This window comes from Tyto alba, unplaced genomic scaffold, assembly GCF_018691265.1.
Source record: "Tyto alba isolate M040663 unplaced genomic scaffold, T.alba_DEE_v4.0 Super-Scaffold_33, whole genome shotgun sequence".
Lineage (NCBI taxonomy): Eukaryota > Metazoa > Chordata > Aves > Strigiformes > Tytonidae > Tyto > Tyto alba.
The window spans coordinates 16,357,874-16,370,434 of NW_024881308.1; the positions used below are offsets into that span (position 1 = coordinate 16,357,874).

The following is a 12,561-nucleotide window of genomic DNA, read 5'->3' on the forward strand; positions in this document are numbered from 1 at the left end:
GGAACAGCTTTGGGAAAGTCGGCCTGCCGCCACCCTCCCCCTCTTGGAGAGCGTTCCCTAGGGCAGTGCCCAGGCTGCAGCTGCTGCTGCTCCGGGGGAGTCAGCCCAGCCTGACACGCAAATAAATACTACATAAATAAATACTTTCTTCCAACAAAGACCTGAGGAAGAAACCCCGGGTAGGAGGAGAGGAAGGGAACGTACGTGCTGAGCCCGAGGAGCTCTGGGATAACAGGGGGAGCTCTGTCTTGTACGGAGGAGGAAAGGCGGGAGAGCTTATAGCTGCAACCAGGTATAATATAGATTTTATGCAAAATAGGTATATTTGCATAAAGAGATAGCTCCATTTTCAATCAGCCCCTATAACCTTCAATCAGCCACTCTAACCTTCACATTTCAGCGTGGAGCCTAAAAAAAAAATAAAAAAGAAAGACGTCAAGCACAGAAGGATTTGACACCTGCAGGCGCAGGGTGGGGGAGAGCTGCTCATGAAAACCGGCTCGAGCATTTAGGGTGGAAAAGGGATTTTGGCTGTTTAGTTCCGGTGCTCTTCACCCACAGGTGCCAGAGAGCGGGAAGCGTGCGCACGACGAGGCGAGCGCGCAGGATTGCGTGTGCAGAAAGAGCAGGTGGCAGTGGGAAACCCCGCCTGGCGACGATTTCATGTTGCTTAAGTCTAAGAAATTGTGTCCTTCGTTGCAATAACAGACAACTTCTGCAAAGTCTTCATTTGCATGTTAATGGAACTCTTTCTAGGAAGGTGCTGCTTGGACTCTGTGGCAGTATAAAATAAGGAGGTAATTAAAAACATGCTGGAGTTAAAAAGACATTTGATTTTCATTAATCAAGTTTATTCATAGTCTTTTCAAAATTAAAGGTATTTAGGGCATGTAGGAGGAAATGGGGGGGGAGGAAAACACATGATGGAACATCTGTTTATTTAAATTACAGATTAAAAAGTGGAAAATACACTTTTTGCGAGGGGACGTCCTAGAGATTAAAAGCACCTTGTTGAAGTGGGTTTGAATAAAGAGCAGGCACAGAAGCCAACACCGAGTTTTCAACAGAAGGTCTGCCTACTTGAAAGCCAGAGATGAAGAAAATGCATAGGATGAGGGAAAGGAAACCACGGAGGAAATCTTTAAAACCTTCGGCACGCAATTATCTGGGCAATTACTGTGATTACACACCTAAGTCGGTTAACTCTGCAAACAAGTGGCCAACCCCGGCTACTCGTGGGTGCGTTTCCCCAATTTTGGGCACAATCACAGTACGCAAATGTTGACAAACAGTTCGCAAACATTTTATCTGCTGGACCAGCTCCTGCTTTCACAATCCAGCAACCGCAGAGATTTCAAGACCGATTTCCCCGCTCGCCACAGCTATCGCTCCATCGGCATCGACTTCCACCGCGCTCCAGACCTATCCTGTCCTGTTAAGCTCCATCCTTTGAAATACAGGGCAGCTTCTGTCAGATCCTTCAGCGCGACAGCTAAAAGGGCAAAATCCTGCCCTTTGTTGCAACAAGAGGTTTTTTCATCCCCGGATCTGACGGCGGGCGAGCAGCTGTGATCTCTCGCAGCAGCAGAACCTCATTCTCCAGCCCCCCGGCCACTCGCCCCGCTAGGCCAGGGGGCTCTTAAGTCTGCAGGGCTGCAGCTCTTTTGTTGTTTGTTTTTTTTTTTTTTTTTGGGGGGGGGGTGGTGTAAAATACAGATTATTTCTTCAGAGAGCAGAAAAGTGGTTTTTCTTTATTATTTTTTTCTCCCCTCACCCTGCAAGGTGCCGGGGAGGCTGCAGCACGGCCCAGCCCCTCCGGGAGCGCGGGCTCCCGCGATAAGCAAAACCTCCGTCCTTCCTCTCGGTTCTTCCTCGCCTCGGCCCGGTCGCGGATCCCCGGGGGAAGGGCCGCGGCGGCTCTGAGGGGACGCGCCCCGCCGAGGGGACACAACCGGCCGCAGCGGCGACGCGGCCCTTCCCCAGGGCGGGGCGCACCTGGGGGGGGGGGGGGGGGGGGGGGGAGGTGGGAACCGGCGGAGGAGCCTCAGCGGGTCCCGGTACGGTCCCGGTGCGGAGGGGCGGGGGAGGACGGGGACCCCCACCAACGGCCCCGCCACCCGCCCTCAGCCCTGTCCCGTCGTGCCCCGCGCGCCGCGAGCCCGGGCGCGCGCGCCCCCCGCCCTCACTTCCGGTGTCCGGCCGCGGCGAGAGCAGCCGCCGGCCCCCCCCCCCCCCCCCCCCCCCATGGCGCGAGGGAGGGGGCGTGGCCCGAAGGGGGGCGGTGCTTAGGGAGGCCAGTCCCCGCCGCCGCCCAATCACCGATGGGGGAGAGGGGAAAAAAAAAAAAAAAAAAAAAAAGGAAGGCGGGGAAAAGCGCCGGCACGCTCCGCCCCCCTCCCGCCCCCCCCCCCCCTCCCCGCCCCGCCGCGGGCTCGCGCCCCGCGCGCCCGAGGGAGCGGCGGGAGCGCGCCCGGCTGCCCCCCCCCGCCCCCCCCCCCCCACCCCCCCCCCGCCTCACCCCGCTTCTCCCCCCCCCCCCCAACCCCCCCGCCGCCCTCCTCCCCCCTTCCCCTTCCCCTCCCCGCCCGGGAGGAGAGGCGCGGAGTGACCGACGGAGCCCAGAGCTCCGGCCGCTCCGAGACCCCGCTCTCCTCCATGGGGCCCAGGTAAGCGCCCCCGCCCCCCCCCCCCCTCGCCCCACATGGCCGCCCGCCCCCTGAGGCAGCGGCGGGGGGGGGGGGGGGGGGGGCCGCCCCCATCCCCGCGGCCGCCCTGAGGGGAGGTGAGGCGGGCAGCGCTCCGGGGGGGGCGGCGGCGGGGAGCTTCCCGCCCCCCCCCCCCCCCCCCCTCGCTGCCTCATTTATTATTATCGTTATTATCACCCCCCCGCCCCACACACACACACACACACACGCACCCCGGGCACCCTCCTGCGCCCCGGGCAGCGCCCGTCGCGGGGGGGGGAGCGGGGGCCGATCGCTCCCTGCCCGCGGAGGGGGGCACGGTGCCTTCTTTGGGACGCGATGTCTTATTTGGTGTGGGTGGATGGCTTAACTTGGTAAGTGCCAGGGTTTAACCCCCCTCCCCCGGCCCTCCCCTCCCCTCGCTCCTCCGCCCTCCCCCCCCCCCCCCCCCCCCCTCCCCGTAACCTCCAAAAGGGGAATTTTCCAGCTGGTAATTTCTGCTGCGTCAACACCCAGCTCAAGGGAGAGGAGAAGAGACAAGGGGGCATTTTAACAGCAGCTCCACTTGCGAATAGCCAGCCTCAATCCCGGCTCCAGCATTAAAACCCTTTCCGCCCCCTAAAAACCAGCATCCGTGCAAGTTGGACCAAGAGTTTGTCAGGAGTGTGGTTCAAAACTGCTTGGAAAAAGGGATGAGGTAATAATACTGGTGAAGCATGTTGTATTTCTCTCTGCCTGTCTCTCTTTCTCTTTCTCCCTCTCCTCTTCTTTTTTTTTTTTTCTTTTTTTTTTTTTTTTTTTTTTTTTTTTTTTTTAAAGCCAGGCCTGTTTTGGGTTATTGTCTCCCCCTAAAGCCAGACATAGATCGCCTGGCCTTGCCTCCATTTTAATTGCAGGCTGAAATGGGGGAAGTGACCTTTTTTTTTTTTTTTTTCCCCCCCCCCCAAAAAAAAAAAAAAACCAACCAAAACCCAACAAACAGAAGAAACCCTTGAAAAAATAATGCTGCTCCTTTGGGGGGGATATAGGTGATTTTTCAGAAGGCTGTAACAAGTGCAAAAGTGGCTGGAAATGTTTTCTGTCATGCTGGGAAACTAATGAGGTGTCCTCCCCCCTCCCCTGAAGAAAGTGTTTGTAAAATTTGGTCAGGGGAGAAGGAGAGGTGCTGTGAAAGGTACTGGGAAAAGAAGGGGTTGTGCTGCTGGATTGCCTTTGTGTCTCTGTAAATAGACATGTCAGTTCCCAAAGTAATACAAGTAGTGTCTGATAACTCAATCCCAGATGACAAATAGAGAATGGAGCAGATTTTCAGGACTGTAATAGTGGGAGGATTTCTCTTTGAAACGAAGGAGAAAAAAAAAAAAATGTTGGTACCTCCTGAGGAGGTTCTTCACCGGCGCATTATTGTGAAGCTGAGCGTTCGGATGAAATCCAGAGATATAAACCTATATTTATTTATTTTTACACCTGACAGGGGAAAGATAAACAAAGGAGAGTTTAACAGCTCTTTAATGAATTCCTCATGCTTTTTATTTTGCAATCTCAATGATTCATTTGGCAAGCCTTACAGGACCGGATTATTATCAGCATTGTTTAAAGCCATGCTAATTAGGAGATGTGTTTAGCAAACAGTGGTATAGTAGACACCTGTACCAAAGTTCTTGCATGCATTTTAATTGCATCACTGGTATAATTTTTAGGATTTAGTCACTGTAATATAGATCTAGGTCTCAGTTCCTGAACTCGATCAAGTATTTATTACAAGTGTGGATTCTCTGTGTACATAGAGCAGCCCTGCTACTAATACAGTAAATATATTTTCTCAAAAAGGAGAGGGAGTTTTTTTTTCCTTTTTTTTTTTTTTTTCTGTGGGGGTTAAAAGGAAAAATTACATTATCCAAGAAGAGCGAGAAAAATGTGATTTTGAGGAAGAAGCTTGCTGTGACTGGATAGCTCTTCCACTTTAATCAATACCTTGCTTGAACATTTTTTGGTTTTATAGCATCTTTTAATTGGAAATAAAATTTTACTTTCTCCTTCTAAATTCCGTCTATCTTCTCTCACTGTTTGTCGAGTTTTATATTTTGAAATCCTTAGTGATGGAAAAAATGGGTGGAGTGTATTATTAGTCACAATATTTTCAACATGTGGTGAGGAATTAGCGCTTTAAGGTGCTTTTTGGGAACTGACAAGAAAGGGATAGAGGAGCCTGCCTCGTGGGCTGGGGGGAGAGCTACAAAGCAATATTTAGGGGAGCTCCCAAACATACGTTCCTGAATAATACTACGTGGTCTGGTACACTAGTGGGATAACTGTAACTGAAATAGAAAACTAGTCTTTTGTTTTTGATGCAGCCTGTCCAGGAGGGGGAAACTCACTCACAGCTGAACTTCTCTTGCAGTTGTTTTCATAGTCGGTATGTTAGATTGGGTGTAATTGAGTCAATTTTAGTGTGGTACCAAAAAATGGGGTATGTTAATAATTCTAACATTAGATGTTTATTCATATACTTTAAATGCTGCTTCGTTCTAGAGCGTGTAGGGTTGAGCCTTTGAAAACATGACCTGTACACGGGGTTCTTGGAGACTGAAGAAAATGGGCCGTTTTTTCCCCGTGGTCTTTGTTTTCTGGGACAGTTGTACAACAGTGGATATGTTCTTCGCAAGAAGATATTTTTTTTTTTTTTTTTTTTTTTTTTTTTTTAGTAACTGGAAGTGCTTAGAGGAAAACCAGTTTAGCAGTCCCCCCCCCTCCCCAGCAGTCCTCCGTTAAAAGGAAAAATGCCCCGTGTTGGAAAGATCTGTTATTTGCTGTTAACACGCCTGCTTTGCCTCCGGTAACGTGTTGTGTTGCTGTGAGGTTAAGCATATTCTTTTTGTCTTTGCTATCCACTTGCGTGGATTTTTTTTTTTTTTTTTTTTTTTTTTAGATATATGTTTTTGAAGTTGCCAAGCAAAGTTTCCTGTCCTCCCAGCAGCACAGCAGCAGGCTAACACCCAATCCAAACTGCTATTGCTTGCTTTCAGAGCTGAATTATTTCATAAACAGCTCAACCTTTCCCAGGACATTTTTCCCTTCATGTACTTGCCGGTTTTACCGGCTGCTCCGGAGCACTCTGTAACGCTCTCTGGACTCCCCCTAAATTGGTAAAAAACATTCGCAGGGGCTTTCCTGGCTCCTGTGTGCTTAGTTTAATGGGCAAACAAAAGGGCAAAGAGAGGTCTTAGTTTAAGTCTTTGAAGAGCTACCTGCAGTTGTAATGGTTATCCCACATGTCCGTTATAATTCCCGGGAGCCAGTGGTTCGTGTCCATTCCTGGCTGCGAGCGTTACCCTAGAAAACTCTGACACTTTGCACAAAAGGATTAATACCGTGTTTCTGTCTTGCTTCTGGCTGGCTTGAATATTTTCAAGTGCGTAGCTTACCTGGGTTTTGTGCGTGTGATATTTGAAACGTAAAATGTATTAATAGTGAAAGCAAGCACGCTGTGGGGTTGTCTGTAGATAGCAGGGGTCACGTTAGGCGAGAGTACAAGGACCTACCACAGCTGTGAGATAGAGGGAGGTATTTGGTCTGTGTGAAGTACTGCGATCCTACTCCTTACCTAAGGATGTCTGTGAGTGTTTTTAGGATATTTTGGTCAAGTACAATGACAGTCAGGACTCCAGTGTTAAAATTCGTTGCTTCAAAACTTCACTTTATTCCTTCTTGAGGACTTTTTGTTTCACTAGGCAATATGTTTGTTTTACAGCCCCCTTAAATACAACCTTCAGTAGTTGGTTTTCTCAATTCCCTCTAGGTTTTTAGTCCTTTAGGCAGGATGAGAAATAAAAGCGTGTATCGCTTGTTGCGAGACTTCTTTCACTTGACATGCAAGAGGAGAGAATCTCAACTTCCCTAAACAGTTCAGTAGTTTCCTGGTTCGTGCAGCCTTGGGGATTTGGATGCACAAGGATTTCCAGTTTGGAGGGATAGCTGCCTGGGATTTTCTTCCCGTCCTGTAGCTGTTGATTGAACGTGCTGGTGTCATAAATGCTTTTGATCGGTCTCTCCTTCTGTGAAACAGGGGTGCCAAGGTTTATTCAGCTCTTCCGAAACATTTTCTGTTACACTGATGAAAAATCATAGTTGTGCTAGAAACACTTTTTCTCCATAAATGCAAACTAATGTGAAGTCCTCACTGAATTTCCTGTGAGATATGGTGGAGTTCAGAGGCTCATGGCTGGGGGTTTCTGCCCCTTACCAAGTTAACTGTGGTGCAGTTATTTTCTGAACAGTTGCTTTAACTTCCTTTCATACCCATATATTTAAGAAACATCAGGCTGCCGTTGAAGTGTTGGTTTTGAATGGCTTCCGAGTGCTTCGCAGGCAGGATGAGATCCTCGACAGTAATTCTAATTAGATGGAAATGTGTTCCACTTTGCGGTGTTTTGTTGCACGCAGGTAAGGATGTACGTGTGCGTTGCAACCAGCGGCACAGCTGCGGAGGGGAGCAGTAGCTTTGAAATGTAACGAGTAGATGCCAAGTTAGAGCTGAAACTCACCTTTTTTTCCTCGCTTTTTGGGGATGTGGCTCACTTTTATTCCAGCCCGTACAGTGGTGATCCCTCCTGTCCCGTTACTCACTTGGTCCGAGCATGCGCTTGGGAAGAAAAACGTTGTGCAAGTGTCGGAAGCTGCCTAGTGTTTGCTTTATAGTAAAACTGAGTCGGGGTCTCCTGTAATGGAGGGAGGCAACAAGGCGTCAGAAATATTCTACAAACGTAGCTACTAGCTTGTGTATGGATTAAAATAAATTTAGTAACGAGAACGTCAGTGTGTGTGCCAGGAACTTAGCTGCGCAAGAACCCTACTTAGAAAAGTGAGTAGGGTTTTACAAACTAAGGAATAGGTTTATACTTGTGTATAGTTAATTACCTAGTTATCTTTCCTAATTATTTCTTCAGCTTGTGTTGAACAATCTGCTTATTCCATCCAAGCGAGTTTGCTTCCTGGTATTTCTCATCTTGTCAAGAACAACTCTGCGGACAGTTGATATTTCAGGTGGTTACTCACTCTCTTTGAAGGGGTTAAACAAAATTTGCACCTTTTGCACTAATACACCGTTGGAGGAAATAACTTTCTGAGTAGTGCTCAAATCATGCTCCGAAACAGAAGAATCAGTCGTCTGTATTAGCCATTAGGTGCTTAAAATACCCAATCCCCAACCAGACTAGTTTAAGCCCTGATGAAAGAAGTAGTCAGGATGCAGTACTCCTAAAAGTCCTGCCCCTATAGTAGTGGAGAATGAGGTGGTGGCTAAATATAAAACTAGCTTATTGACTTCCTTCTTATTACCACTGTACCCTTCTTGGCTTCACTCCACTCTTTCTTTTTCTTTCCTTTTTTTTTTTTTTTCTTTTATAATAGTTGATCAAATCTGGATTATGAGATATATACTAAAAAGTAAAAAGGGATACAAGCCACTAAGTGCTTGTACCGCAAATTACACAAACAAAATTAGATTGTTTGCAGAGGACCTCGTACGTCAGCTTTAGTTTTGCACTGGTTGATTTTTCACTCTTGGGTTATTCCTGACTCCTTACGTGTCTTTTGTTGTCTCTTAGGTGCTCTTTCACTCGGTTCCTCCTACCACTATACTTCTCTTTAAAAATTACCTCATGATTCTTCTTCCTTCTTTGCCTCTCTCCCTTTTTATGTACTGGGTTTGGGAACTTTAGCAAAGATCCCCTAGTTAAAAAGCCAAAAACCAATGAGAAAGTTTGGGGGGAACCGTTCTTCAGGGCAATTCCCAGTGTGAGATGCTTGCACTTCTTTAATCCTCTTTTTTTTCAAGTTGTTTTTTTCTGTTGTTTTTTGGCTAATAGATGCACAAGGGCAAAGCCTTTTGCTTAGATTTCTTTTGTGACTCTCTTTTTAAGTGGAAGCTTAAGATCTGGTAGGGGTTAATGGCGCTTGGACAGGTAAGTGTCATACTAGCCACAGGCTTTTGAATTTTTCAGGCTGTTCTTTAACCTTCACTGCTAGAGTAGCAGATATATCTGTAGCTAAAGTCTTACATTTTTTTGATATTGCCAGTCTTCTCAAGCCTCGTACCCTGTAAGGTACTTGCTTTTAAAGTGCTGGCTAGCTCTTCCATGTTCTTGCTGCATTCTGCAAGGTCCGTGACATGGGATCGGTTCCTCTCTTGGTGCAGCCAGATGAGAGGAAGAGAGAACAGAGATCAAAAATAGGGGAATGATACGAGCAACTGTTTCTGTACTGTGATGGAGCTCTCCATGATGGAGACAGGCACATGAACAGAACTTGAAGTTACGGGGAAATGAATAAGGGAAACGCAGAGAAAATGCAAAGTGCAGTGGAAATACTACTGCAAGTAAGCATTTTGAACTAGAAGCTTGCACCTAGTGCCCTGTTGGAAAGGTGCATCCTGTTGTATTAGCAAATTGTTACTAGTTGGAATATTCTGGTTTGGGCTGCATAGATTTTACAGGCATGGAAAATAAAACTTTTACTTTCTGTTAGGTATTTTCACTTTTTCCTGTACCTTTGTGGGTTTTCTTTTTTCAAAATTTTTAAATTCTTGTAAGAGGAGCCAACTGTTTGACTTAATACCTCTGTGCATGCTGCTTTTGAACTTGAGGGTGACACTGACTTTTGAAGGCTGTGACTCAGTCAAGCTGGGTGGGAATGGAACTGAAATATCTTACTTTTCTGTAATGTGGGCACATCATTTTTCTGTAACCTTAGGCAAATATTTTGGTTTGCAGAGGAATCACTGTAACTATAAGGTTAGCTAATAGTAAACCCATTTAAAGTGTGTGGATGGCAGGTGTCGCAGAAATATTAACTGAAACTCTCATGAAGAACAAAGAAGAACAAACAATATTGTTAAAATTGTTTGAAATTTTCATATAAAGCACTGTTTTTCACAGTGACTTCTTCAAAGCACTTCTGCCTGGAAGCATGGTCAGAAGTTGTTAATAGTCTTAAAATTTGTATGTTAAACTCTTTCTTTAACTTAATACAAGGGCTAAGGAATTTTTCTGATATGTCAGAATGTATCAGAATGTATTTCCTATATATCAGAATATTTCCTGTTCAGAATGGCAAACAGTGTTGTAAATATGCAGTTATTTTAACCATTGCTTGTATCTGTGTGACACTGAAGGTTTTTGTATTAAATGAAAGTATAGATTTTAATTTTTGCCTCCTCTTCTTTCCATTCCCAAATACAGGACATCTGAGGAACCTTTTGGAGCCTGTTACGAGAGACCATTCTCCTCTGTTCATTAAATCATGCACTATCCAGCTGTGAAACATTGTGACGTTTATTTCTGCTAACAGGAAACATTTTCAAATATTGGTAAGTTCTCCGCATTTAAAGATATTTTTGTAATGTGGTAAGGGAAAGAGAAAGCGTAGCTGGATATAACATTGTCACGAGGACTTACAGTTCTTTATAAAATTTGACTTACCATTGATAACAAAGGCTCGTTTAGAAATCTTACTGAACTGCAAAAGTTGAAGAAATACCTCTGGCTATTCTCCTGCCTCTACCTTGTGGCAGGGCTGCCTCCATTAATCATGGTCACTTGGTTCTCGTCTGTTCGATTAGAAGAGGAAAACAGGTGCAGAGCTCAAAGCAAGAAAGAAAAATGCAGAGCAGTGCAAAATAGTGTAGGTCTCAGCTTTACTATTCTTACCAGCCTGTTCTGGCTCATTTTGTGACTCTAGGACAGAGGTGTAAATGAGAGTCTTAACAGACACAGTCCTAAGTCTAAGTGAAAATATGTATTACTTTTACACTTTGCTAACAAAGTGCTTTCCCATGTGTCTGTGTTGGTCTGGCTCCCTCACTCCCCCATTTTATTTTTTTTAACTGTCTAAATAGCAGGACTAAAGAGCTAGCCAAAACAATTGCTATGGAGAAGCAATCAGAATTAGAGAAAGGCAAGACTTGGCAGTTTGAAATAGAAGTTGAGAACAAAGTCAATGGTATTTGCTTCAATTGGGTCATATTTGTTTTCAAGATTTTCACAGTTCTGCTTGTTGCCATAAGAATGCTTGGATTTTCCTTATTACTTCATCTGTTTATTAGATATGTTATTTCACCATTTATAATGACATTAATTTGTATTGGAAAAGCTTTCTTAATTTGTATCTTCTGATATTTTCTTTCACAATCTGTTGCTACAGAAGATCAGTCTTGAAATCAACAGTATTGATTTATAGCTTTTTTTCATTAAGAGAGCTCGTCTGTATATTGAAGCTGTCTGAAATACAGAGATCAGAAATATATGGCAAATACTTTGCTATAATGACTCATGGTATATGAATGGGATAAGCTTTTGAATAACGTGTAGTCTGAACTTTTAGTCGAAGTTAAATGTTACAAGTGTAGTGAATATGTAATTCTGAAGAAAAACAAGTCCTTTGTTTAAGGAAAACCAGGTGTACAAAGCGATAGTGGCTGCATCCTTATAGAGAAAAAACCTTTGTGTAGGTGAACTATTCCTATTCTTTATATCTTGTAATCATAAGTGTTAATGTTTTATCTGAGAAGTTTACCTGTGAATGTGCCTTACTATGCTGAAGTATCTCTCTTTTACACAGAATTTTCAAAATCTTGGAATTGTTTAGTCTCTTAACCTTGAATGACATCAGCCAGTGAAACTGGCCATTAAACATTTCAAGAGGAAATTCTCATGGACATTCCATTGCAAACTTGATTTTTTCAGGAGTTGTATTGGTAGCTTTTTAACCTCAGTATTTGATAGGTCAGATAAGGTGAATTAGTGCCCTTTGGGCCACAAATGTCTCTTTAAAAACTCATTAAAGTGAGAATGTTTTGAAAAGCTACCAAACAGGAAACCCTGTTGTTTCAAGGATCTGTTTGAAGTTTAGTATCTAAAATTAGGCTTTTCTTTTCTCATACTTTAAGACCTAACTCTTGCTGATACTATTGTAAAAATGCAACCAGGCTTTAATTACCTGCAGTGTATTGATAGCTCTGAGTTAACATTTGCAGGTATAGACCTTATAAGGTGAGTTCGGAGGGAAAGCACTTAAAAATGTATCACTGTTGTTCAGTAAGCTTGTAGTTTAATGCTAATAACTTCTCTTTTTTTGTTTGTTTTGGTTTTTTTTTTTTTGTTGTTTTTTTTTTGTTATGTTTTAGTTCTGTCTCTCTCCTACAAGAGTGCACACCAGTGCTATCACACGGTCACAGAACAGTGCACTACCTGTGCTGCCCTAGGGCTGTTGATGTCCTCAGCTGTTGTAGGAGAAACGCTAGACCTGGAACCCAGTTTGTTACTGGTAAGAAATAATTGTCTTGGATTTTATGTATTTTTTTTAAATATTAAAAGTTTGCATGCTTTCTGTAACAAAATCAGTAAAAATCCGTTCACTGCTTATGACTTGAAGAATACTATAGCAAAATCTGCATCTCTGTTTGTTTTTTTTTTTTATCCCCTCCTGTTTTCAACTTAACAGTTTCTGATTTTCTAGTTCTCATTTCTAATTGCCTTCATTCCAAAATGTGAAGGCTAACAGTTTTCTCTTAATTTTCATTTTCAGACTTGATTTTCACTTGAAATTCTTCATGCACTGTCAGAGCCAATGAAAGTTAATAAATTGATTTTTTTTTTTTTTTTTTTTTTTTTTAATAAGATATCTTCAGAAATCTTGTCTTTTGGTTGCAATTTTGCAGTGTCCAGCTTCTGCACACTAGCTGGCCCCGCAACTTCAGGTAGATGGTTTGATAGGTCGAAGGCCAAAGCCAAGTCGCTTGTTCAAAGTTTTGGAGTAGAGTGAAATATTTAATGATAACCTGTTATTTTATGTTTTGCTTATCGGAGTGAGATTTTGCTTG

At 44.3% G+C, this 12,561-nt stretch overlaps 1 protein-coding gene across 8 annotated transcripts in view; it reads left to right on the forward strand.

The window, feature by feature from the left end:
• The first annotated feature begins 2,550 nt into the window (after positions 1 to 2,550).
• ZBTB46 (zinc finger and BTB domain containing 46) overlaps positions 2,551 to 12,561 on the forward strand; it is a 55,163-nt gene continuing 45,152 nt past the window's right edge. For 2 of the 8 annotated variants that reach the window (XM_042801212.1, XM_042801219.1), the window contains exons 1-4: positions 2,680 to 3,058; positions 3,201 to 3,381; positions 9,923 to 10,050; positions 11,866 to 12,005. In XM_042801212.1, the coding sequence (XP_042657146.1) occupies positions 11,952 to 12,005 (54 nt within the window). In that variant the 5' untranslated portion in view covers positions 2,680 to 3,058; positions 3,201 to 3,381; positions 9,923 to 10,050; positions 11,866 to 11,951. The other 6 variants (XM_042801215.1, XM_042801214.1, XM_042801216.1 and 3 more) reach the window with 6 other exon arrangements.